General features: G+C 39.4%; 1 protein-coding gene and 1 pseudogene across 2 annotated transcripts in view; one reads left to right on the top strand and one right to left on the bottom strand.

Annotated features, from left to right (window-relative positions):
- Positions 1-2,325: 2,325 nt before the first annotated feature.
- SYK (spleen associated tyrosine kinase) overlaps positions 2,326-27,836 on the bottom strand; it is a 44,004-nt gene continuing 18,493 nt past the window's right edge. For both annotated transcript variants that reach the window (XM_006914926.1, XM_006914927.1), the window contains 7 exons: positions 21,777-21,864; positions 20,363-20,540; positions 17,093-17,302; positions 15,937-16,126; positions 11,302-11,442; positions 10,551-10,663; positions 2,326-4,898 (listed from right to left, as the gene is read on the bottom strand). In XM_006914926.1, the coding sequence (XP_006914988.1) occupies positions 4,826-4,898; positions 10,551-10,663; positions 11,302-11,442; positions 15,937-16,126; positions 17,093-17,302; positions 20,363-20,540; positions 21,777-21,864 (993 nt within the window). In that variant the 3' untranslated portion in view covers positions 2,326-4,825. The remainder of the gene's footprint in view (positions 4,899-10,550; positions 10,664-11,301; positions 11,443-15,936; positions 16,127-17,092; positions 17,303-20,362; positions 20,541-21,776; positions 21,865-27,836) is intronic.
- LOC112482139 lies at positions 26,755-26,873 on the top strand (annotated as a pseudogene).

The following is a 27,836-nucleotide window of genomic DNA, read 5'->3' as shown; positions in this document are numbered from 1 at the left end:
GACATGATGTATAAACGACCAACATTTGAGAATATGACTGGCTGGGTTTTCAGCTACTAAGAACATGATGGGCACTTCTTCTGCTTCTTTGGCTGGTTTCAGTGACAGAACTTCCTCCCCCGAAGTGCCCAGTATCCACTCCACTGTAGAGATCCTTTCCTCATGGGCAGCAAGTGTCCCAACATGTGAGGAACACCAGTCTGTCTCCCTAATAGGCATTGAGTACAATGGTGGTTCTGTGTTCAAAGAAGTGGGAAAAATGCCAAGCTAACAAAGTGTATACAAAGATCTTTGTTGCGATACTCCTGGAACTCTGAGTGGGTAATGGGCACTAAGACCCTTGGTGGGAGCACATTCGGACTTATCTAGTCAGGGAAACTCCTGCTTGCCCAGCACGATTCTGCTGTCTAGACTCACATTTGCTGCAACACACTTGTGAGATGGTTTTCAAGCTTCTCTTTGGGTAGATGGCAGAGAAAGGGAGGAGGACTAGTGTGAGGAGTCTGAGGGCACTTTACCTCTGCAGAATTCGCACCTGAGAAAATGCCATGATTTAGGGGACTTGCTGTCTCTGAAGCAAGGGTGAATTTCCATCCTGAGGCCACAAGCCAGCATCCAGGAGAAGGAAGCAATTGCTGCCTAAAGCGGGAGACACCTGCATTATGTATCTCAAACTAAAAAAGAATTTGAAAAATCAAAATCTCGTTCTGGCTCTTTCAGAATGCTTTCTTCTTTCCCTGAAAAGAGAATGTGTTTATGGACCAGTTCTGAAATCTCCTCCTAACCTTGAAAAGACAAGCCCAGGTCTTAAAATCTGTACCTGAGCTCACTGTATGCTAAAGCCACCTCAGGTCACCGCTTCCAATGATTACACGCTGATGCGTACATATCAGTGATTTCTGCCCCTCTCCAGTGTTGAAGGAATCTGAAGTCAAATGTCAGCTTCTCTCCCGAACCATCACAGGGAGCTATCTGCTGGCCCACAGAATCCCCACCAGCAAGGAAGTTCATCACCGTGGCCTTGGGGCCCAAACCATGGCTCCCAATGACATTGTGATAATATGGCTCCAGGCCTATTTGGCCTTGTATGTGCTAGTATAGGCAGTTGGTAACCCTCAGCTGTGATTATACAGATCGAGGCTGAGTTTCTATGACTTGCCCAAGGTCAGTGCTAGAGATCCACCTCTCTGTATTGTACTCAATTTCACCCTCGCTCTCTCACAGCTTCTAGAGCTATGGGCCAAAGGGCTGTCCAGCAGTCTGTGCCATGCCCATCTTGGGGCTGTCCTGGTCTCAGAGCTCACCATGGGAGCATAAGGCTAGCTAACCTGGGTCTCCTCCAAAACTCTGCCAGCCAGGACCAGGGGGACCTCTGGTGGGGTGTGGGGGAGATGATGACAGGAGTGTCTCTAATGCTTGATCCCAGGCCCAGAGTTAGAGGAAGAGATGAGTACAGCCACCAGCATGTGTCACTGGGGCAGGATGACTGCCCCACACTGGAATTTAAGTGCTCATTTGGAATAAAGTTCAATGTGGGGTGTGTGTGTGTGTGTGTGTGTGTATGTGTGTACTGTATGTGGCATGTGTATACATACGTGTGGTGTGTTGATGTATGTATTTAAGGGGTATGCATATTTATGCGGTATGTGTGAGAAGTGTACATATGTGTGTGATGCGAGTGCACATGTGTGTGCTGTACATGGTATGTGTGCATGTACATATGTGTGTATGTACAGGGTATGCATATTTATGTGGTGTGTGTGAGGGGTATATGTATGTATATATGTGGTGTGCATGCACATGTATGTGTGTGTGTAATCTTCCTTAAAAGAGGTGATGGGAACTCTGCAATTTCTCCCCAGACTCCCCCCAGAGCTCTGTACACTATCTTTGCAGAGAAAAGGAAAGCTCACAACCCTGCTTTGGCCATTCTGGCATTCTCGGGTCCGTCAGTCCACTCTCCATTAAGGTATGACGTGCATGGGCTGTGAGGCTCTTGCTGGGCAGATCTCCTGCCCCTGAACAGAGGATCATGCTAGGCCTGGGCCCTCCTGGACTGGCCTTTCTCTTCTGTGGATGGCAGAAGCTCACAGACCTGATCCAAGGGGACTGCATACATTTATCCTTTTAGGACATAGCTTGGGAACTTAACATTTAAAAACAAAAAACCCCATGCATTTGACAATGCTGCTTAACACTGTTTATTTGACGGTGTGACCTATCATATTCTAACAATGTCCATGAAAATTATCAAAAAGCTAATTTTAGATTTTTATTTAAAATCACAGTTAATAAAAAGTCCAGTGACAAAAGGTAGCTCTTCTGAAATGGATGGAGGATACTGGTTAACCAGTCAAGTGTGTTCTTGGGAGGCTGGGGGGTCTGAAAATCTGGCGGTTGGCCCTGCATGTGAAAATCCAGATGGAGCTGCAGTCCTTGGGCTGGTATAAATGTGAGGTCACCACCCAACAAATCAAAGCAAGGCTGGTGACAGCAAGCGTGGGGAAAGGACATGCACAAGTGAAAACACATGTGATTATTTTAACCACAGAATGGATTACATGTTTGTTACGCAAAGCTTCGATCCTGCTCAGGGTCAAGGTGTTTATGGCCTCAGCAGTCGATTGGTGCTGGCCTGGCCAGGGCAGTCTGTGTTCCTGCAACAAGGACCAGAAGGTGAAGGCACATGGAGTGAGCCCAGACCCATGTAAAGACACGGCTAGAATCGTGAGAAGGGCAACATGTATGTGAAATCTAGTACAGGCAGGATACATTGTACAAGTGCTTACCTTCCAAATTTAGCTCATTCACATTATAAATACTACTTCGATGAAGTTGGCTTTCCCTCTGTGCCTTCTTCTGTAGTCACAGGACACAGGACACAATTGTCACTAGAGAGGACTTGCACACACTGCCACAGTGGGAATTCTACAGACAGGAACTCCCCACACCACCAGGAGAGGCACAGGAGACGTGGAAGACAGGAGCATCTGCCACTATAGGGCTGGGTTTCTCTCCAGTCAAATTCCAGCTTTTCTTTATCCTTAGACTCTTGGGAGAGTTGGGGAGCTGCCAGAGAGTGTGGGAACTCTCCCCAGAAAGAGGACAAAGACCTCTACACAGTTATTGCACATGTGCAACCTGAGTGCTGTGAGCATGTGGCCTTTTCTAAAAACACACTCTGGAGGTAGAAGGAGCTAGCAGTATGGCTTCTTTCTAAGATGTCATCACTGCTGCATCAAACCCTTCCTTTTATGATTCTAAGTCTACATGTGGCCTGACCATAGAGATTTTGTCTTTAATCTTTTTAATTTTGGAGACTCTAAATCATGTGCATTGCCACTGTTTTGAGTATCTGATCAGCACCCAGGGATCCCCTAACAAAATGATTAAACCACCAGGTAGCATGATTTTAACAGGCCTGGATGGTTTCTAAAAATTTCTTAACATAAGTTTTATAAGTGACTCGTCTTCTTCTGGCTAAGGGTGCCAACTTGCTGCTTTTCTCCACGCAGGCTCTGTGAAGAGTAGGGCCTGCTTGCCCACACCGGGTTGGATACACACTTTAAAATGTCTCAGGTGTAACTGAAGATGAGATGATCTGAGTTTATGTTTCTTGACTGATCTAAGAATGATGGCTAATTATCTCTAATTTTCAAGTGCTACCACAAACTGATATCAATGGGCTAATGATTTGTGTAAGATCAAACATTATTCAAGGACTAACTAAAACTAGGGGACTAGAAAAGAATTCTTGGGTTTTGTACCTTCAACCCAAAGCCACACTCAATAAAGCCCACTAGTTGAGGGGATAAAGGTCTGTGACTTTATTATGAATTAATACTTTAGAAACTCATCTTTAGATGCCGTTGGCCTCCACTATAAGTACAGAAAAAGACAAGAATTCTGTCTGCACCCTCTCTTCAAGGGAGAGGAAGCATGGACCACACTAAGTAGATGACAATCCACAGCATCCTGTCTACCCTTAATCACACTCGAGATGATGGACATTTTCTCCCCTACGTGTTCTCCACAAAGAGCTTTATTTACTAGTCTCCATCCAAGTTCAGTCTTCCTAGACTCTTTGGGAGAGAGGCTTTCAGGGGGTCAGTAGCCAAGTCAATTCCTTCCAACAGGCCCCATACTTCACGCAGACACCAGTTTTCTTTCTCAGAACACATAGAGCAAAAGCAATATCTAGACTTTTTTTCCTCTTTAACTGGCTACACTTTGGAAACTGCATTGATTGAGCTTGATTTAATTTTTTTTAAGCCTCAAAACACTTTTATTGCCAGGAAAGGTTTTTTTTCAGAGGCAGGGCTTAGTCTTTTGGCCTATCAGAGACAGATTTCTTTCTTCTCTCCCTTCCTGGCCTCCAGTGCAGGCGTCACAGGTGTCACTGCATCCTCTGGATGCTGGCAATGCAACACAGGTAAGCGCTCAATACCACATGGCGGTGTCTCCAGGCTGCTAGGGGTTCAGATGCAACCCAAGGCCCAGAGAACTGGAAAGACAGCAAGGAAATCTGGAAAAAGACCCTGAAAATAACTTGCCATGAAAATCATACAGACAAGATACACAAAGAAGTCCACAAGCCCTTTGACCCCGTTGTCCGTCTTCTTCCCATGGCTCCTCTGGGATGGGTTTGCTTTGTTGAGGGTTTGTTCTGGGACAGGTGTTGGGGAACCACAGTCACGGCACATCCATCTGAGGTTGGCTCTCTCAATGGGCAGAGGGAGGTGGAGACTCAAAATCAAAGTGTTGGAACATGCTGGCTTGAGATGGCCCATCTGCTTGAAGACAGCCAGGGACGGGTGCAGGAGCCTTAGTTGACCACGTCGTAATAGTAATTGCGCAGCCGCAGTTCCACTGCTGCGAACCCGGGCCTGTTCTCCACACTGAAAAGGGAAGAGATGCATTATTGTTTGTCATTGCAGTGGTGAAAAAGTATGATCCAGCTGGGGTCTTCGCAGGCCTCGTGAGAAGGGCTGTGCCCCTTGGTGGCTTCCTCCAGAGCCAGTGGCTCACAAAGCATCCCTTCTCTCCCGCACAGGGTGACCAGAGCTTGTGGGGAATATAGTGTCAGGCCACCCTAGACCTGCAGAACCCAATCTGCATTCAGTAAGACCCCTTAGTGACTCATGTCCACCTTAAAGATGAAGAAGTGTTGCACTCGAAGTCAGCATCTTTTAACCCAGACTGTCTCTTTGTAATCTAGCAAAACACATGTTTCTGAAAAACTTAGTTGGTCAGTATGCTGCAGACATAGCTTTAAAGTGTGACTCAGAACTTTAAGAAAAAAAAATAGACACAATTTAAACCTTCCTTCCCACACCCCAATCAGATGGCCTTGGATTTCTGAAAATGTGCTGTTGATATGGGTTCTTTTAAAACTCAAAATTTGTTATAGCAGAAGCAAAGATGCAGGCATGGTTTATTATACATCTTAACACAGCAAGGCTTTCCTTTTCTGTCACTTGTCAGGTGACGTAATGATATAAGTAAACTACAGATAAAAGGTTTTAACAATTTGCAATCTCTAAACAAAGTTTTATAGACTTCTCTGTTTTTTCTAACACAGTCGCACTGAATGGAACATGCTGAAAGCAAGTATTTCTTAAAAATCTAAGACTCTATCCTCACTTGGAAGTTACTTTTCTTATTTTTCCAAGATTTTTGGCTATATTGCAAGTGAGTAAATTTGCCCAAATTTGAGGTTTAATTGTGAACTGCCCATATTTACCTTTTGACCTACAACTATAATTTTATATGGTTCAGTGTACACCCAGAACACCCAAGAAGCATGCACGAAACCCAAGAATCACTCACCATTATAAGGGCAGAGTGGTTTCTACAGAACCAAAATGGGGTGTTTTGTCAAATGGCACCAAATACAGAAGTCCTCAATGTTGTAAAAAGGTTCTGCGACTTTAAGCGAAACCACATGTAACGAAACCAACTTGACCAAGGCTAACTGATATACACACGAGTTTCTATGGTAGCTCATCAATGTCATAATTAAATGACATTGAACCAAATGAGTACCTGCCGTAAATGGTTGCACCTATAGCTTTCAAGTGCAAACAATGCTTGAAAATATCAGCTATCTGTAGTCATGGCTGAGGACCCAGCCGTGGTGGGGGTCCATGTCTCTGGCTACCAAGTTTTGTTCTAGGATGTGATGGCCAAGTCCTGGGGTTCAGGAACACACATAGACACCTGTGCCCACACAGAGGGACAGCTTCTGTCCTGCTTCTAAACTTCTGTAGCCAAAGAGAACACAACCTCATCATCTTTGTAAAACAGAGCCTTCTGCTCCAACTGTTGGGTTTAAATGCCAAAGGAGCACCTTTGAATTTTTCTCTGAGCGCTTCATTCACCCAGCAGCCAAGCACCAAGGAAACTAATTTAGAGAAACAGGATACAGATTGGACCCCAGGGAAGACAGCTGGTTAGGTTTCCTACCCTTTACACTATGGGTGAAGCTGCCTCTAAGAATCTAGGATGATCCTGAGCTTGGGCAGGGGAGCATGACCGAGTGTCCTGTGCATGTGCTAGGTTCCTGTCTGCCCCTCTCCTGGCCACCCCTGCCCACTCAGGCCTGGAGTGCTCTTCTGCTCTGCCCCTCATGCCCAGCAGCACCCCATCTTCTCTTCTCATTTCTTGCATCTAAGTTCCTCATCCTGCAGTTCTCAGGTGGAATGCCCCTTCCTAAAGATGACAATATGAACCCCCTAACAGAAGTATGGTTCTCCATAATTCTCCATTCTCATTCAGAGCTCCCAATGGTTTGCTCCATAGCACCAATCACGATATGTCATCATGTGTTTCTGTAAGGGCTGATTCATTTCAAGTTTGTCTAGTAACACCCAGCCCAGTATTGTAACTACACGGGAGATGTGTCAACCAGTGCTTATTCACAGTTCTCAGTACATGGAGGGCAGTTGTCAATTATACATCTAAAAGTATATATGTATATGTCTGTCTGTCTAAATTTTTATTTGTCATCTATCTATTCTACATACCTACCTATCCATCCATCCACCCATCCATCCATCCATCCATCCATCCATCATTTATCCATCCATCTTTCCTCCTTCCTTCCCTCCCTTCTTTTCTCCCTCCTTCCTAGCCTGCCTGCCTTCCATGTATTGATTGATTGATCATCTGCCTATTTACCTATTATCTATCATCATCATCATCATCATTATCATCCATCTATCTATCTCCCATCCATCCATCCATCCATCCATCCATCATTTATCCATCCATCTTTCCTCCCTCCTTCCCTCCCTTTTTTCTTCCTCCCTCCCAGCCTGCCCGCCTTCCATCCATTTTCTATCTGTCCATCCATCTATCATCTATCAGTCAATCCATCTGTCCATCTATCCTTTTATCATTCATCCATCCATCTACCTACCTACCTACCTAAAAATCTGTCTATTACCTTGGCAAAGGTGGCTGACTGTTTACAGTGGAGGAAAGCCTGGAGACTATACAAGGATCATTTGTATTTGCTTCATTGAATCCACCAGGTTCAGGAAGCTCCCATATGCTTCTGTGTCCCAGGCAACTACTTCATTTCCTTCTGTGAGAAACTATCTGGACATGGGAGGTCCTCACACATATGTGCAGCACCTTCCTGGGCCCTCCATCCTCCGGCTTTGAACTGCTGTTGGACTTATCTCTTTCTTGAGAACACACTATAGAACACATTTATTTTAGAGCCTATCATTCATTGCCTGCCATCCTCACCTCCCTCAACTGCAGGCTCTTACAGGGCAGGGTCTGGCCTCTCTGTGAAGTTTGATGACGTTAACTACCCAGGTTGTCAGACAAGCTTCTGGTGCTTTTGGATTCTTCTTGTTGGCCATGACCAAGAAAATGTTTCTTTTTTTCATTCAACAGTGCATCATTTCACTGTTTATGCTTAGACAAAATCTCTGACTGCTTCTCCCTGCACCGCTCCCACCCCCCGCCCCCGGGCCATTTCAGGTCATTACTAGAAAAACTTTAACTTTTAGAAATATAATTTGTTGGAGAAGGAATCAAAGTTTGATAAGGAGTCATCATTTCTAATTTTAGGCACGGATGGCCATCGCTCTTTCTACTCCACAGATACTTAAACTCTGTTGCTGATTCCTAAATATTTACGTGGAACTCACTGGGAAGCATTCTTGCGTTGGAAGCGATAAGAAAGACACTACAGCATGTAAGCCTCACTTAGACTGTAACCCAAACCTCCAGGTGGGAAAATACATTTGGAAACAATGTTCTCTTAAAGAGGAGAGCTCTACCTAACTCCAACTCCAGCGAATACCAGGAACCGTTCTCCCTTCCGGTCTGCTCCTTGTGGACCAACCTGGCAACAGCAGCACGAGGAGGCGCACATGTCACAACGAAGATAGAGGCAGGAAAGCCGACTTGGTCCTGATTCCCAACACAAGAAGGCTCTAGGCGCTAAGAGTGTTCTATAGGCTCATCATGGCCCCCAGAGACAAGCAAGGGTGTGTTCTGACTGCATCTCTCTGCCCACCACGGTTCACCCCACTGGGTACATTCCTAACACCCTGCCCCCACCCAAAGTCCTCACCTCTGCCCACTCTTCCACTTCTCACTGGTCAACATCCACCACAGAGAACAACCAACAAAAATAAACATATCAGTACTAACATAAATGCAAAACATTAACTTTAACCATCTCCATGAGAGTTCATTTTAGTTCTAGGTTTTTTCATTTGTTTCAGAATGATTTAAAATCCATTTTTCTCAGAGGAACTGAAACCCTCCAGATGAAGCCACAGGCAGGACCAGAGAACACTTCTAGTTAAGTGCTCACAAGCTTATGCACACAAGGGCAGGGCTGCCCTCACCCAAAGCTTCGCACATTTCCTGACCTCGGTGTCTATTTTACTCCTAGTGAAGCATCACAGTGTGCCAGGTCTCCAAAACCCGGCAGGGTAGTGATGCACAGTCTACAAAAGGCCAGGAAAGCCTGTGCTGTTCCTGCAGCTTTGTAGGTTCTCAGGAACTGTGCTGCAAGAAAACCTTAATGGCCCACACTCATTAAGGGGATTCTTGGCAAGTCTCAGAGGGTGTTTCTGTCCTCCCTCTGCCTGCCTTTCAGAGGCACCTTGAAGTAGGACAGCTGGAACTAGACTCAGTACAGGTACAAGGTGACAATATTAAGGTCTGTAACATTATCTCGGGGTAATTTGTCTTCTGTTTCCTATCTGCCCCCCACCCCAGTCATAGTCCATACCTTCAATTTCAATTTTGAACATGGCTGGGCCCTACCTGTCAATGATTCTAATGATTCTAGTTTGGAAAAGACTGGGGGTGGGGGATTAAGTCAAGACTTCAAGAAATGGACACCCCCTACCCAAAAGCTATTTCTAGCATTCCTTTCTTGTTGACACTCTGATGCCCCTCCGGCACAAACAGCCTGGATTAGACAAGCTCCCCAGAGCCTAGACAGGTATCTTTGGCACTGAAAGGCCTGACCAGGCCCCTCACCTGAAAAGACTAGCACCAGCAGATGGAAATACCTCCTTTTGGGGCTGACTCCCTGGTGCTTCTAGATAATAATAAGATTCTTTACTTGCACTCCCCATAATGGTGGTGAATGGTTCTTCCAGGGGTGTTGTGGAATCCTAGGTGACATCTGAGAACACGTGCAATAACCCTCATCCTTAAGATGCTCAGGCATCACAAGCTGTTGTATCTGTGAGCAAGCCTGATCCCCCCCAAATTAAATCTACTGTAAGTATATGAGCTCCTCTCTATCAAAGATTCGTATCGTTGCCAAGCTGCAGATTCTATGTGCACATTGCAGTGCTAGTGGCACAGGAAACAGGGCTCATGGCTCCCCATGATGCACTCACAGGCTACGAAAACCAGGCAAAATTAAAAGCTACTTTCTGATTCCCAGGTGTGACATTTCCCTGATTTCCAGGTGTGACACTCTCTGATTCTCAGGTGTGATAGGTTTCCCTTAACTACTAAGCTGCTCTAAACATCACCTGCCATAATGTCATGTTTGCTCCAGGCAGGACACAAGATGGCACTCAGGGCAGACTCTGAGGGTTACTGTTCCCAGGTCTGACTCACTTTTTGGAAAGTGCTACCTTAGCCAATCCATCTATAAGCCAGCCAACATCTGTGGTCATGCCTCCCTCTGAAAGATGATCAGGAATTAGGAAAGTAGGACATTTTCCATTAAGTACCTCTGCTATCCTCTGTTACCAAAAATGGTACATAGCATCAGGCCAGACTCTTGGGAACATCCTTCTACTCTGACCACCTTACCTTCTGATATCATCTACATTAAATTCTGACATCCTGGCTTAGTGTAACTCTCTAAACTTATTCTTTAGACTAAAGAATGGAAGTACATGGTCCAGAAAGCAAGATATCTCCCTCACTGTTTATTTAGAAGGGAGCACATCCCTGTTTCATGAAAAGACAGAATTCATGCTTCCTTTAGGACCCAGTCATTCCATATGCCTTCAAAGCGTTTGGATAAATGGCAGGAAGGGTTGGGTACTCACTCATACGTCCAGCACAGGTTCATCAGCTCATACATCTCTCTCGGACACCCCACAGGGCACCCCATCCTCTCTCCTTTCTCCAGCATAGCAGAAACTTCACTTCCTTTCATCCCCTAAAACATGCAAAATATACCTTAACTTTTTAAACTTAGTATTCAGCAAAACAAAACAACAAATAAATCCCACTCCCCCAAAGAAACAAAAAAGTATAAGTGGTATGATTTCAATTATAAAAATTACAAAAACAGGATTACCTAACCTATGATCTAGAAGTCAGATAGAGTTACCCTTGCAGGGACACTTGTGCCAGCAGGGGGAAAATGGATTCTAAGGTTCTGTTCTGTTTCTTCATCTATTTGTGAAGATTTATCAAGTTGTATCCTAGCATTTGTGTACTTTTTTTGTATGTAAATTTTGATTTAAAAAATATAAAAAATGTAACGAGCTGCCAATTTGATACTAACAATAGCCATTATTTCCATTTCTACCTTAATTACTATTAATTTGGTATGTTTTATGCATATTTATATGTGTAATACACAATGAAAAAAAGATATACTGTTCAGTTAGCATCAAATATATTTTTTTTAGTTTAGAATAAACTGAGGCTATATTGACTACCCAGTGTCAAAGATAGTGGAAGACTGAAGAAGGGTGCCCAGATTATGATATGTATGGTCCTGCAATGATAATTTGGTGCTTATCTGTACTGATGGCCACATAATTAGGAAATAAAACAGTAGTAGCTTACCCGATATGGTTTCTGCCCATAGGAAAACGCCTCCCACATTAACACTCCGAAGCTCCAGACATCACTCTTGCTGGAGAACTTGTAGTAGTTGATGCATTCTGGAGCGTACCACTTCACAGGCCACTTCCCGTGGGTCTGGGCCTGAAAGCAGTGCAAATGAAGAACTCTCATTAGGAATAAAATTGTGGACACCCATGTTTATAGCTGCACTCTTTGCAACAGCCAAAATGTGGAAGCAACCCAAGTGTTCATTGACAGATGACTGGAGAAACATAATGGGGTATACTCATACCATTGAATGTCATTCAGCCTTAAGGAAGGGGAGTCTGACACAGTACGACGTGGATGAACCATGAGGTTACCTTTTATTATACTGAGTAAAATAAGCCAGTCAAGTCACTAAAGGACATACATTGTATGATTCCACTCATCTGAGGCCCACAGAATAGTCCAAATAATAGAGACAGAAAGCAGAATAATGGTATTCAGGGGCTGGGTGGAGAAAGAGGATGGGGAAGTTAGTGTTTAAGGATTATAGAGTTTCAATGTTGGAAGATGAAAAGAATTCTGGAAATTGGTTGTAAACAAAGTGAATGTACTTAACATTACTGGATTGTAACCTTTAAAAGGGTTAAGATGGTAAAATTTATGTTACATGTATTTTTCCACAATTAAAAAAAATAAAATCATGACTCTCAAAATGACGCATGTGTGTATGTGTACAAATTTAGTCTGAATCTGAAAAATATAATTAAATCCTAAACTCTTAAATTTTTAAGATTTAAATGCATCTTTTTAAATACAGACTGAATTTCTTGTATCTTTTAGTGTTTTTCTCTCATCTCTTCCTTTGGTCACTCACAGCTTCATGGAGCTCGTTGTCACAATGCAAGAGTCAAACCTGAATATTACTTCATGGTTATGCTCCAAGAAATATTGGGCTGTTCACAAGTACTTTTAACTGCTACTATGTACTTGTCTATAGTCTTAAGCCAACAATAATTATTTTGGCATAGACTGTTTACCAGTAGCATTAAAATATGTTTTAAACTTTCTAATTAAAAAAAGTACATGGTGGGAAAGAGATCAAAATCGTGCCTATCAAAATGCTTTCCTTTGGGGCTTGAGGTTCAGTGTGGTGTGGGTAAGTCTCGCTGCCTCTTGTGGATGTCACTGTAATCTGGGTAAAGTCTCCTGGAGCAGAGGAAGGGAGGCAATCTGCCCTAATGTGGGTCAGGAGGGGGCAACTTGGGGACATCAATCTGAGACCATGGGTGCACTTCTCTGTATGAAACACTGATTATTTTTAGATTTTGATTTCAGAACTTGTGAACAATATAGTCATGTGTGTTATCTCAAGTTTATTCTGAATTTTGAACTGATAAAAGGATAAACCTTTGACAAATTCTAAATTTGATGAAATATACCCTCTTTCCACCACGAACTCCAAATTCTTAACCACAGAGATAACCACACTTGATAATTTTTCTTGGATCCTTCTAGAATATATATATATTATGTATGTTGTTGTCATTTCAACAATCTTCACAGCGTCTTCACCAGGACTAGATTCCTTCTCAAGGAACCACTCTCTTTGCTTATCCAGAAAAAGTAACTCTTTATCCATTAAAGTTTTGTCAAGAGACTGCAGCAATTCAGTCACATTGTCAGGCTCCTCTTCTAGTTCTAGTTATTTTGCTGTTTCCACCACATTTGCAGTTATTTCCTCACTGAATCCTTGAATCCTTCAAAGTCATCCATGGGGCTCGGGGTCAGCTTCTTCCAAACTCCTGTTATTGTTGCTATTTTGAACTCTTCCCCTGAATCATGAATGTTCTTGAATGGTGAATTCTTTCCAGAAGGTTTTAAAGTTTCTTTGTCTAGATCAATCAGAGGAATTGCTATCTATGACAGCTACAGAGGCCATTATAGGGTTAATAATTGGCCTTATTCCAATATTATTGTATCTCAGGGAATAGGGAGGCCTGAGGAGAGGGAGAGAGAATGGCTGGCTGGTGGAGCAGTCAGATTGCATATAACATTTATTAAGTTTGCTGTCTTATATGGGTGCAGTTTGTAGAGCCCCAAAACAATTATAATAGTAACAACAAAAATCACTGATCACAGAACACCATTACAAAAATATTAATAAGAACTTTGAAACATTGCAAAGATTACCAAAATTTGACACAGAGACACAACATGAGCAAGTGCTCTTTAAAAAATGGTGCCAAAAGACTTGCTTGATGCAGGGTCGCTACTATACTGTATTGTAAAAAATACAATATCTGTGAAGCACAATAAAATGAGGTATGTCTATTTGCCCTGTATGTAGGGTACTCAGAAGGAGTTGCTGGATCAAAGGGTGTGTGTGTTTACAGTCTTGGTGCTGCACAATTTCAGCTGCAGCACACTGTTTTCTGGGTGCCAAGCTCATTTGCTTCCCTCATTATCATTTCTCTTAAATTCTGTTTGACTTTTTATTCTTTTCCATTTCATTTTTGCTTTGTTTTCTTAAGAAAAATCCTCATGTTGCCATGTTTTTCAGAGTGTTCAGTCTCTTTTTGCAGGTTCTAACATGCCTTTGAGTTTTTTGTACGATATGATGATTTATGCACATTATATTGTGAAATGTTTAACACAACATTAGTTAACACACCCATCACTTGACTTATAACCATTTTTGTTCTTGTTATCTTGAGAACATTTAATATCTACTCTCGTAGCAACTTCCAAGTATATAACACAGTATTTTTAACTATAATAATCATGCTGTATATTAGAGCCCCAGAACTTACTCATAACTGGAAGTTTGTACCCTTTGACCGTCTTCACCCACTTCCCCCATCAATTTACTGTTTCAATGTGTTTAGATTTTTTGGATTCTACATTTAAATGAGATCATAGAGCATTTGCCTTTTTCTGTCTGACTTATTTTACTTAGCATAATGCTCTCAAGTTTCATCAATGTTGTTGCAAATGTCAGAATTTTCTTCCTTTTTTAATTGCGTGTGTGTGTGTATGCATTTTCTTTATCCACTTATCCAATTATGGACATTTAGATTGTTTCCATATCTTGGCCATTGTAAATAATTCTGCAGCGAAATGGGGTATACAGACATCTGTACCAGATAGTGATTTTATTTTCTTCAGATAAATATGCAGAAGTGGTGTTGTTAGATCATATGGTAGTTCTATTCTTAATTTTTTTGAGGAACCTCCATACTACTTTCCATAGTGACTGCACCAATTTACATTCCCATCAACAATACACAAGAGTTCCTTTTTCTCCACATTCTTGCCAATACTTGTTATCTCTTGTCTTCTTAATAATAGCAATTTTGAAAGGTATGAGGTGATATCTCACTGTGGTTCTGATTTGCATATCCCTGATGATAAGTTGAGTACCTTACCTTTTCATGTATTCGTCATCTGTTTGTATTCTTTGGAAAAAATGTCTGTTCATATCCTTTGCTCATTTTAAAATCTGATTATTTTAAGCTGCCTTTTCATTCTGTTGATTGTTTCTTTTGATGTATAGAAACTTTTTGTTTGATGTAGTCCCAATTGTTGATTTCTGCTTTTGTTTCTTGTGCTTTTAGTGTTATATCAAAAAAAAAAATTGCCAAGACCAATGTCGAGGAGATTTTTCTATATGTTTGTTTGTGTGTGTGTGTGTGTGTGTGTGTGTGTGTGTGTGTGTGTGTTTAGGAGTTTTATAGTTTCATGTCTTAACGTTTAAATCTTTAATCCAGTTTGAGTTAATTTTGTAAGTGACCTGAGGTAGGGGTCCTATTTCTTTCTTTTGCATGTGAATATCCAGTTTTTCCAACACCATTTATTGAAAAGACTGTCATTGCCCCCTTGAGTACTCTTGGCTCCCTTGTCCAATATAAGTTAAATGTATTTGCGTGGGTTTATGTCTGGGCTTCCTTTTCTGTTCCATTGATCTACATATCTGTGTTTGTGACCATATCATACTGTTTTGATTATGATAGTTCTATAGTATATTTTGAAATCAGGGAGCATGATATCTCCAGCTTTGTTCTTTTCTGAAGATGGCTTTGATTATTTGGGATCTTGTGTGGTTCTATACAAATTTGGGGATTATTTGTTCTAGTTCTGTGAAAAATGCCATTGGAATTTTGATAGAGGTTGCAATGTATCTGGAGATTGCTTTATGCAATATTAACATTTAACAATATTCTTACAATCCATGAGCATAATTTTCATTTATTTGTGCTGTTCTCAATTTCTTTCATTAACTTCTTATACTTTTCAGAATACAGGTCTTTCGCCTCCTTGGTTAAATTTATTTTTAAGTATTTTATTCTTTTTTATGCAACTGTAAATGTAATTGTTTTCTTAATTTATCTTTCTGATAGTTAATTATTGATTCCCTATTACTCCAAGGAAAATAGTTTGGCAGATACTATTCCGAGTAAATCTAAAGTCATGATATATTAGAGTATTTCCATTTTCTTTAAACAATAGAATCAAAGCTTAAGAAGAATATTTTTTTTACACAGTTATTTTTAAATTTTAAATCCCACCATAATATAATATAGAAGACATACATTTACATTTCAGATTTTTACTACCTGGTACACTAAATACTGGCTAAGTTGTTCCTACCTTGTAGTAGTTTTCATCAGCACGAAGTGCTTTGGAAAGTCCAAAATCACTGATCTTGGCATAATGTTGAGTAACCAGCAATACATTTCTTGCAGCAAGATCTCTGTGCACAAAATTGCACTCCTCCAAATATTTCATTCCCATAGAAACCTGATGAACCAGTTCTATAATGTTCTTATCCTTGACATGCCTGAAAGTCACAAGTTTGTCATTAATGATAGTGGATAGTAGTTCATTTCAGAACAACCAACCGTGCTCCTCACACAGAAAATAAATCTATTCATTTCTTATTCTTCTTAAGCAAGAGCCATGAGTGGTGACAAATTTCCCCGTTAACCTATAACTGTTCAAAACTGATCATCATTCTTCTGGTGGTCAACTGGTACAATTTTCAAGGCATGCTTTAAATGATATGAAAAGCAGTTTAATGGGGTGATCAGACCTGGCTCATTGAGAGCCAGGCTTCAGTTGGAATCCTTATTCCAATATTGTATAGGTAACAAAACCAACCCTGACTCTCAATTTCTTACCTATGCAGAGGGGCAACAACATCTCTCTCCTATGGAGATTAATGACACAATCTAAGTAAGGTACAAATATAATGTAGCAAATGAGTTGAAGTAAAGTGCTTATTCTTATGAGTTATTCCACACAAGTTCTTCTATCTCAAAAATGGCTTTAGAAGAGAACAGCATGATTACTCCATCCATGGTCGTAATCAAGTAGTAGCAACAGATATTTTCAGAAGTAATTATTCAAGGAATGTAGAGGTCAGCCAGACATGCAAGTCATCACTGTTATCCCTTATAAAGTGTATATCAAATATTTCTTGTAAAATAGCACATTTTTCTCCATGTGGGGAGGTTGACTGATAAGATATTCTAAAGCTGATTCTACCACTGGGCCCATACAGAGTGAGCAAAGGAAAATAAAACCAGATTGTTGGATTAGAGTTTTTCTTTGCTAAAAGAAGCTAAAAGAACATTTCATCCAAAGACTACAGCTCTCTTTCTCTCTTCCCTCCTCTCTTAAGGTGTGGACCGACACTGCAACAACATGGGAGGAGAGAAGCTTCTTGTAGAAATCAGGCTACTATGTGCATCGGCGGGTGGGCCCTGCCCCTCACAGCATAAACTTCTGGGGCACCTAAAGATACCTGTTCTGCTGTAAATATTTATTGAGTGGACCAAGTTCCGCCATCTCCATAACCAGCATCCAGGACTCGGCTTCACAAATCCCGATCATGCGCACAATGTAAGGGTTGTCCAGTTGCTGCATGACGTTCGCTTCTGCTAACAGCTCATCTTTAAGGGCCGGGTCATTGGCCTCATTTTTCAGGATTTTCACAGCTACTGTTTTCACACCTCTGCAAAGAAGTCGTAAAACATAAGAAACTTTTCAAAGTGGCTAACCTCTAGATAATACTCTGCTACGAAGTACGATTCCTACACTAGAAATGATGTTATGCAAATAACTGCAACAGATTGAAATTACATCTTAAGAAGCCATGCTATAAGTGACTAGTAATGGGGGATGGTGCAGAAGAATGCCCCAACTAAGGAGAAAGCCGAAATATGAGAAAATATTTAAATAATTTTCATAGAAAACCTTACAAACTATGACAAACATGAATTTCTATAACATATTGAGATTTGCCATCTCAGATTATGTGTAACATATGTAAATACGACATTCCTTTAGTATATGTTAAATATGAATTTCTGGATGCAGAAATAAAAAGCATACACTTTTAAAGCTCATAGTTTACAAAACATTTAAACAGGTTTATTTTAAGTGTGCCTCAACAAGTTTGTGAAAAAATAATTATTTTTTTATTTTCTAATAAAAACATCATATAGGTCATGTTTGAACTCTTGAAAATAGTCTTATATAATAGAGCTTAAATAAATGAACAAAACTTAACTATGTGTGATTTGAAAAACTGCATCTCTCTGTGAATACAATTCCCACAAATGTGGGAAATATACCTCTTCTGTTGAATTCCAAAATGGGAGAATAAAACCAGAACTAGCCAATAAAACAGGTAAAATAAGAGAATAGCAGAGTAAGTCTGACATACATTCAGAAAAGCACAGACAACTTCAGAGTAGAACTCAATGAATGTTTACACACTAGACACATGCTGTAGCTTCTACACAGATGGAGGCAAAGAACACCACCAGCACCCCAAGAGTCCCCCTCATCCTTTTCCTGAGATCATGGAAAAATACTATCCTATGCTATCTCTAGACAGTTTATTGTTTTACCTTCACATTTTAGTCTATCATCCATCTGGACTGGTTTTGTGTATGGTATGAGGTAGGGGTCAAAATTAACAAGCAAAAAATTCTTGATTCTTCCCAATGTTTCAGGAAGAAATAATACCTACAGCCTTTTCCAGGAAAGAAAAGAGGAAGGAAACTTCCCAACCCATTTTATGAGGCCAACATTACCTTGATGCCAAAACAGACAAAGAAATTACAAGAAAATAATTTCATGAACATAGATGCAAAAATTCTAACAGAAGTATTGTAAATTCAGTTAATTATAAAAAGGATATTATTAATATATAATTCGTGAACAAGAAAGGTTTATTCCAGGAATGCGAGGTGGGTTTAATATTTGAAAATCAATCAGTGCAATACCACATGAACACAATAAAGGAGGAAAACCAAATGTTTTTCCCAGCAGAGGAAAAAGAAATTCAAAAAAATATATAATACAGATTCATGATTAAAAACAAATTTCTCAGAAAAGTAAGAATAGAAGGAAACTTTTTAATTCTGATAAAGACCAGCTACAAATATAATAGTGAAACACTGAAAGTCTTTTCCTGAAATCAGGAATGAGCAATGAGGCAACTGCTACTTTTATTCTACATTGAGCCTCAGTTCCTGGGTAATAAAAAAAGGCAAGAAGGAAATATAAAAAGTATAAGGATTAGATAGAATAAAATAAAACTGACATTATTCATAGATGACACATTTCTGGGTCAAAGACTACACAGCTAAGGTACTCAAATAATAAATGAAAAATAATGGATGAATTCAGCAAGGTTGCTAGGTATCGGTCAATAGGCAAAACCAGTTATATTTCCACATTCAACTAACACTAGAGATTAGCAAATTAAATTTTAAAAATTATAGGATACATATTAATTTCAAAAGTACTAAATACCTACAAATGAAGCCAACAAAAAAAGTTGTGCAAGACCTCTAAATAGAAAACTAGACAGCTCTGCTGAGAGAAACCTGAGAGAAGTTAGAAATGACTCAAGTAAATGGAGGGATGGGTCATGTTTATTGACTGAAAGACTTAACATTGCAAAGACCTCACTGTGCTCCAAAATGATCTATAGGATCTCTTCTCTCCCTAAACCCTCTAGTTGAAATTATGTATCTATAATCATGTCTATGTTGATTTACATATATAATTAAAAAAAGAAATTTAAGTATCACAAACTAGTTGTGGAAATGTATACCTTAACGCAGGATAATTTAAATGTATTTTACAAAATGACTGTGGTATATATACATATATTTTAAAATAAGCATATTATTAAATTTTATATATACACTTATACACACACAGATATACACACATAGAGAGAAGGGGCAGGATTGAAAGCAAGAGTTTCTGTATATACTTGTATCTATATTCCTGAACTGTATAAATTACTTACTCAAGAAAAAAATTTTAAATTCCTTAAATTTAAAATAGCATTGAATAACAAAACTAATTTTATTCACATCGGTGACATACTAATTCAAACATACATATTCAAAGGGAGGATTTGTTTCAAAGAAATTTAGAAACCACTATTTTTACTGAACATTCTATGTGGGTTAACTTCTAAAGACCAAATGAAGTACAAAGAGATTTTAGTCATTTAGCAGTCGTAATTATTGTGTAATAACTACTATTTGTAGCTTAGCAGTTCTAATTGTTGTATAATATGTATTGCTACAATATAAAATTATAGGATAAAGCAAGTAAATAATTAATGTAATAATATTTGGAATTAGGGACTTTCTAGAAAAGAGAAATGAGACATTTTTTAAAAATAAAAGAAAATAGTGAAAACATGCTAAAGTGAGTTAACAGTAGTGGTATTTGGGTAGTAACAATCTGACATTGTTATATTCTTACGTTTTGCTTCCTTCTGTTTTCTAAAGGATACATGTACTATGTCTAAAATAATATATATAATTACTATACACATAATAAATATACATAATGGATGCTTTTATGGTAATTATACCACAAATGAAGAAAAATTATATTGTTAATAAAAAAGATTTAGCTATGGTGCGTTACATTTTGTGTTTGGGATGCAATCAACATAATATATGCATATGTATTAGTTTCTAGCATATAAGTTCACATGAGAATGAGTGTAGTATGACAGTGCAAAGCTTTGACTTACTTTTTCATCTGGTAGGAGCCCTTCTTCACAGTTCCAAAGTTACCAGAGCCCAGTTCCTTGTCCTCCAGGGTTAACAGCTGCCGGTCCAGGTAGACCTCCTTGGGCCTGATCTCCTCTGGGTCTGCATAGGGGCTTTCGTACACTTCTGTGTCCATGGGCAAGGCTTCTCTCTGGGCATCTACAATGAAGTCAAGAAACACGCAACCCCAGGGCTAGATCCCTTGTGAAAATCCCACTCCTACCTCCTGTGGTCACAGCTTGCCTTTCAAGACCTTGGTCATTTTGGATAGTTTTAGTGCCAGTGAGTACCCAAGGCACAGTCTTGCCCAGCTCATAGAGGGGCAGTAAAAAGCCCCTCACTCCATTGAACTGGACCCCCATTCTTGCGTTAATATTTATCAAGAAAGGGTCTTTCATGCCAGAGGCAAAGATAGCTGGGGCCCTCCTCATGGGCCATGGTGGCTTTAACTATGTCCGAAAATTCTGATCTTCCTTCTATTGAGAGGTACAATCTATGTCACCTCCCTTTGGTGGCTTTTGTAACTGTGTCAACTAATAAAGTGTATCAAGAGTGATGTTTGTGATATAATCAGAAGAGGTTATACAGGGCTCATTTGTTGGAAACTTGGTTCTTGAAGCTCTGGACACCATGCAAGGTATCCAACTGCCCTGACATCTTTTATACTGTAAGACGGTCCAAGCCCAGGTGGAGAGACCAATCAGAGAGTTCCCCAAGACTAAACGAAGACAAGGAGATGCTGGCCAGCCCCTAGAGCTCCAGCCTCACCACACCCTCCTCCCTGCTGGCCCAGATCCAGATCTAATCTTACTAAGAGAGGCCCTGAGCCACAACCACCCAACTGAGCCTTGCCCAAATTCCTGACCTGCACTGGATAATTGAATGAAAGAAAATTAAATGACTGCTGTCATTTTAAGCTTCTGTTTTGGGTGGTTTTTGTAGCAATAAAAAGACCAAGTTCATCAACAAAAATGATCTGGGGTCACCTGCAGAACCCAAGAAGGTCATCTGGAGGCCCCATTTCTGATAGCTAGTAGAGGGCTACTGACTTCATTGAGGGGTGGCATCCTGAGTTGCATCCTCTTGTGGCTTCACACAATCACCACAATTCCCTAAACATGTCTACAATTCCAATAGCTCAGACATCCCTTCAGGTTCTACCAGCCACACCTTATTGCACCTTCTGCTGAAACATATTAGTTTCAAATATCTTTCCAAGAGCACGATCTTCTCAGAAATGTGAACATTGAGTAGTATCAATATTGAAAAAGAAGAGAAGTTCTCTAGAAACAGCATTGAAAAACATTTTCAGTGTGGCCAGTTCATTGTGAGGGAGCCTGTACAGACCAATTCATCTAGTTGTGAATGTCCGGCGACTAAAAGGGCATCTCTCACCTCTTCCTGAGGTCCAGAGTCCTCCGTCTGACTCATAGGGATTAAACGTCACAGAGCTGTCTAGCCGGTTATCTTGAGATGAGGGGGTCTGAAGCACACAAATAATATGTCACTTTTCTTCACTGATACACTGCTGAGTTGATCTGCATAATTATTTTTATTTCCAAACAATCACATTTTAACTTATGCAGAGAAGACAAAGGGAGAATTAGGAAGAGAGACATGAAAAAAGATGGCTTATCTCATTCTTCGGGCAACTGCTTGGATCCTGTGAGTGCTAAATACAGTTATGTTCCCACAACTCAAGGTGTTGTAAGGGTCTCAGAGGCTTTGTTTGGGTAGATTCCCTCCCTACTTAGAAGCCTTTCAAATCCTATCTGCGCCTCCCAAAAGATGCTGCGGATTTTCATGATCCCCTTGGATTCCTATTCTTCCATTACTCTTTCTCTTCAATTTTATGCTATATGGAAATTATTTAAAAACAAACATTAAATATCCACCAGCTGTTTCCACTCACTCCTCAACTCCTAAGTGTCTATGCAGACCTTACCTGAGGAAGGTATTCTTCCTTATACTGGGAGCAGGTAATTGAAGCACACAGCAGCAAAGTTTTGCTGGCCATTATTACTGGCAACCTCCACTATTATCTATTTGATTTACATTAATTTGCATCACAAAATGGAGGGGGGAATCTACTCCTTATATTCCTATAACCTTTCCTTTTTGTAAGTCTCTCTCTCATCTTCCTGACCCACACTTAGCCCCAGTGTAAAATGAGGGTATTGCTACTAAATTTGGTTCATGGAAAAACCACAATTGGATTTTTTTTTTTTTTTTTTTTTGGTGTGAGTTGAGTAGAAATTTTATACATCCATTTATCTTATCAGTGCCCAAGCACTGGCCATGAAGAAATGAGATACTCCCAGATTTTGGAGAAATTTAAGGAAACAGACATTAAGCTTAATTGTACACAGTCACTTATCTTCCAGCACACACTAAATATCCTTGTCTGTCTTCCTGATCTCACAGTCCCAGGAACCAAAAGTACAATGAAGTCACAATATGCCACAGCTGCCACTTGGCCGGGCCACTTGTCTCCAAAACCTTGACTTCCTTCTTTATGCTGTCTACTGAGAGCTACAGAGCTAGCACCTAAAGTGACAAAGGCCCATCTGACATGGCTAAAGGACACCTGTTCTTATGTGTCAGTGGGATATCACCAGATCCATTTTCTCATGACTACTTCGCATTCTTACCAAACTGTTTAATAAAAGTAGCTATGACATATCAGGAATGAAAATAAAATCTAAGTTCTAGGGGGCATAGTAATTCATTTACTGCATTGGAGCTTTGTCACACTCACTGTTGGTGTTCAATAAAAATGTGTCAAACACGTGATGAATGAATGAATGAATGAAGAAACTTCTTAAGCTGGGAGATGTGAAATGTAAATTAATATGATTTAAAAATGAGTTCTAGTAAGTCTTTATATTAATTGAAGGAAATAGGTGAGGGCAATTCCAAATGACAATCTATCTCTTTTAGAAATTTTCATATGATTAAAGGACTATTGGATGTGCTGTGAGTTCATGTCTCAATTACAACATAATTGCCCTGTCTCAGCAGAACTGTCCTAGGAAAAGCTTGGTAATTCATAAATCTTTCCATCCTCCCCTCTGCTCAGTTCTCTCCTGAAATTGAACTCCAAGATGTAAATAGTTTTCGAATTAAAAAAAAAAGTCTTTTTTACGTTTACATTTCTATCATTTCAACTTCTCTGATTTTCCTTGCAGGTAGGAAAGTTCTGAGATCCAAAGAAATACTTCGAGACACAAGGAACATCCATCACAGACACAGAGAGGCACGAGTATCTATTCTCTTGACCTTAAGCTCTCCTGCCCTCTGCCCACTTAAGACCATATCTTGGGGCTGCAGCCTCTCCACTCTCATAGAATGGTCTCCCGAGCAGGAGGACTTCATAAAAGCTGTTGTTATATTAAAGCCAGAATGCAATTACCTGACATATGAATCCTTTGGGGAAGAATTTTAAAACAGAGGTGGGGGTGTGAAAAATACTGAAAAGGATACCAGGGCATCAAGAGTAAGTCAGAATGAGTAGTGATGGACAAAGCAAACTTAAAGGCGTGGACAGAGTAATGAGTACTCTGGTTAGCAGTATGGTGTTCACCCTCATTCTGGGGACTGTGGATAAGGAAGAAAACAGGTTAAAGATCCCCTCTGGAAGGTGGGGCTCCATGTTTTCAGCTAAGGTGGCTCAGGGCTCATTTCAAGGCTGTCTGCAGACAACCGTGCAAGTACAGCCTTCAGAGCCCGGCCAAGCCTCACCCTGCCCTCAATAACCATGTCAGCTCTCTGCCTGGACTCCTCACTCACTCTCCTGCACTGGGACAGAGAATGGCACTACACTCAGGAGAACGTTCTTGGAAGAAATGAGAGGTTTTCCGCTGTGTCAGTTAAAAGTGCAGTGATGGCTTATGATGAAGATGAAGAAACAAAAAGCAAGGTTCATCTTTCCCAAAGTACTTGGTGAATACGTCATTTAGTAGAACAGCAACAACAACAAAAACCTTCTGGAATAGAATGCTTGGTAGAAAAGAAGAATTTGAGGGCATTGTAAAGAATGAGCTTGAAGGCATACAGTTAATTATAAAAATATTGATTAGTATTTAAAATTTAATGGTTTTAATTTAATGAAAAGCATATTGTTGGTTCACTATGCACTTGTCATTAATCTTCTTGCTTCGTATTTAATGATTTATTCTGCTCTAATCAATAGTATCACCTTTTCTGCTTAGAGAACAAGGTATAAATGAATGTCAGCAATTGCTTTTTTCCCTCATTTTTGCTACTTACAACAGAAGGCAAATCTGTAAGTCACCACTAGATGGCACTAACTACCTTAGCTTTCTACCCTCCAAAGAGCAGTTAGTAATATTTAAGTTTTATAAATTCTGGTAAAAACAGATCACTCTACAACAATACAATAAAAATTAAGTTAGGTAATAAGTTATAATCCCTGATCTCTTAATTTCCAGGATTAACTTCAAGTAGAAAATGTATTTGACAAATTTTCTTTGAGTGCTTACATTTAAGAAGTAAGGATTTGGAAGTGAACAAAAGAGAAAAAAATATGCATCTCTTATGGAGCTGCCGGGTTAATTCAGAGTTTCCTGATGTGGGAATATTGCTCGTTTCCATTTCTAGACCTTAATTTTTAGATTTCTTGAAAGACATTTTCAAATTAGGCAACAGCAGTAATAAAGATGAGGACACACTTGTCACAACCACAGTGACAAAAAAAAGGCCGTTAGGTTTCACTGACCACTGACTGCCATAAACCAACATGATTCTGGCCTCTGATGAAGACTGTGGTCCTATGGGGGAATAAGTCCTCACAGCTAAGGGAAGACCTTCCTTGGCCAAGACATGGGGTACTATTATGTTTCTTGCAGATCCATGAAAATAAACACTTGACCTTCATGATTAATCTTCACTCACCTTATAAGTTAAGACCTTAAATCTGGCCCTTATGATATAGAAACACATTTTTGCAAGGGTCTGGCCCACTGCTTTGGCATTATCAAACAAGTATGACTTGAGAACTTCATTTTCTTTTTTTCTCTCCCAGCTGAACCCTAGTGAATGGTATAGTAAATATGTCTTAAAATATTTCAATCATCAATGTATGTGCTGGAATGAAACAAAAAATAGGTTTCAATTTGGAATTCTGGAACACATTTCCATAAATAAGACAAATGTGAAAGCTATGTCTCAGAGAATGTGCCTCTGAGTCTTTAAGGATGCTGTCCACACTGGCAGTTTTCCTTAACAGAAAGATAAGTGTATGTACTTAAAGTAACAAAGAAAAATATTCCAGTACTAATAACAGGAGGGATTTTATTCATTTAAGGGCTACCAGTCCATAAAGTAAGTGTATGGTGGGGGGCAGAGAGAAGGTGAATCACACTTGTATTCTTTAGTTGAATTTAGTTATATTTTTAAGTGCTGAAATGTTACCAATCTCTAAAGAAAAGTTTAAAATACACCTGCCATTAAGTATTATGAAATTTTAAATTATCTGATTAATAAACTTCAAATCAAAACACTTTTCATTAACTACCTATATGCTAGTTTTAATTCAAGTTCTAACATGTATTTTTATGCTTGAATTATTAAACACTATTCATATCAATCAAATTAACAAATGTCAGAAAGTCAGAACCAAAAGCTAGAGAGATGAAATATTTGACATAATTCCCACAAGTCTTTTATCATACTGGTTAAATAATGGAAAATTCTCACTTCTACTGGTGAAAATATAAATATTAGTTTTCCTAAAATACTTCTGATGAGCAATTAAAATATCTTTAATCCATAGCTTGAATCACATGGTAATCTTATTTTTTTGGGATCTGTGCAAATTCCATGCATACTTAAAAGTTATTATAAATTTAAATCAACAGCCTTTTTTTTGGCCAGAAAAGCATTTTCATAGTATTAATAAGATGAATTACTTTCTAATATTTAATTCTCTTTTAAAAATTGATTAAATAATTTTAATAGGTGAAAATTTAAAAAGGCATAACAGGGTTTACAATGAAAAGGTCTCTTTGACAACCCTTTTTTCTAGTCTCAAGGCAACAAGTGTTCCAGTATTTTCTGTATTCTTCCAGAATATTTTATATTATATTGACACATATATATATATATAGATATGTGCATGACTTTGTTGTTTGCAATTAACATTGTATTTTGGAAACAACTCTGGATCTCAGCTACCTCCCATAGTATGAATTTTATTGTAAATGATTCCATTTATCTCATTGATAGACTTCGCCAACAATACAGTGTTGGAACAAATATCCTCATATATACATGATTACATATAAATGCAAAAATAACTGTATGATAAATATTTAGAAACAAAGTTGCAATTAAGAAGTTACATGTGCTTTTAATGTATAGCCATGCCACCCTGAATGTGCCAGATCCTGTCTGATCTCAGAAGCTAAGCAGGATCGGCCCTGGTTAGTACTTGAATGGGAGGCCACCTAAGAACACCAAGTGCTGTAGGTGTTAAAAAAAAAAAAAGAAATTATATGTGCTCTTAATTTAGATGGATGTGTAAAACTGCTTCTCAGAGAAAAGTGTGAAAGTGTTTATTTACCACACGCTTACTGCACATTGTGTCACTAAGCTTTCTTATTCGAATCAGTTTCACAGGTGGACATAACAGAGCACCATAATTTTAACTTGCATTTCTCTTATAATAAAATAGAACAGCTTTTCCAATGTTTAAGAGCTATTTTTATTTGCTTTACTATAAACTACCTGATGTTCTCTGCCTAATAGCCTGTTAGTTAAATGTTTTTAATCAATTTATAGAATCTCTTTACATATTAAAGATATTAAAGTTATATTTGTATCATCATTACTACTACTTATTCCAAGTTTATTATTTCTTTTTAGATGACGTTATGATTCTTACCCATATGTATATTTCTTTACTCTTATGTAAATATCAATAAGGCAGGTAGACTTATTGATATTTTCTTCGACTTTCTTTAGACATGTTCTCTTTTAGTATAAAGATCTACTAAAAATTATTTTCTGGAGTTTTCTTTAATCAGTGTGAGTGGCCTGAGCTGCTTTCAGCCTGCCTGGGACAATGATGGGGGTGAGAGTAGGGCTTATCTCCTCACAACACTGGGCTGATGTCAATCTGGTTAGCCTGAACTATAGCCCTCCGTTATTGAATCAAACCATGATTTTGGGACTGTTGAGGAGAGATTTTTGCAGATGTAATTAAAATTCCTAATTAGTTGATTTAAATTGGAGAGATTATCCTAGGTGGGCCTGGCTTAATCAGTCAAGAGTCCTAGAAGAGAGTTGAGGCTTTCACAAGAGAGAAAAAAGTATGTGTGTGTGGGGTGGCGGGTAGACAAGTGAGCCCTGGCTGTAGGTGATGGCTTCAGTTGTGCTTGAGAGGTTTCATCCTCATTCTCTCTTCCTGTTGGCCTGCCCTACAGACATCAGACT

This window comes from Pteropus alecto, unplaced genomic scaffold, assembly GCF_000325575.1.
Source record: "Pteropus alecto unplaced genomic scaffold, ASM32557v1 scaffold256, whole genome shotgun sequence".
Classification (NCBI taxonomy): domain Eukaryota; kingdom Metazoa; phylum Chordata; class Mammalia; order Chiroptera; family Pteropodidae; genus Pteropus; species Pteropus alecto.
This window is presented reverse-complemented; position numbering and strand designations above follow the sequence as displayed.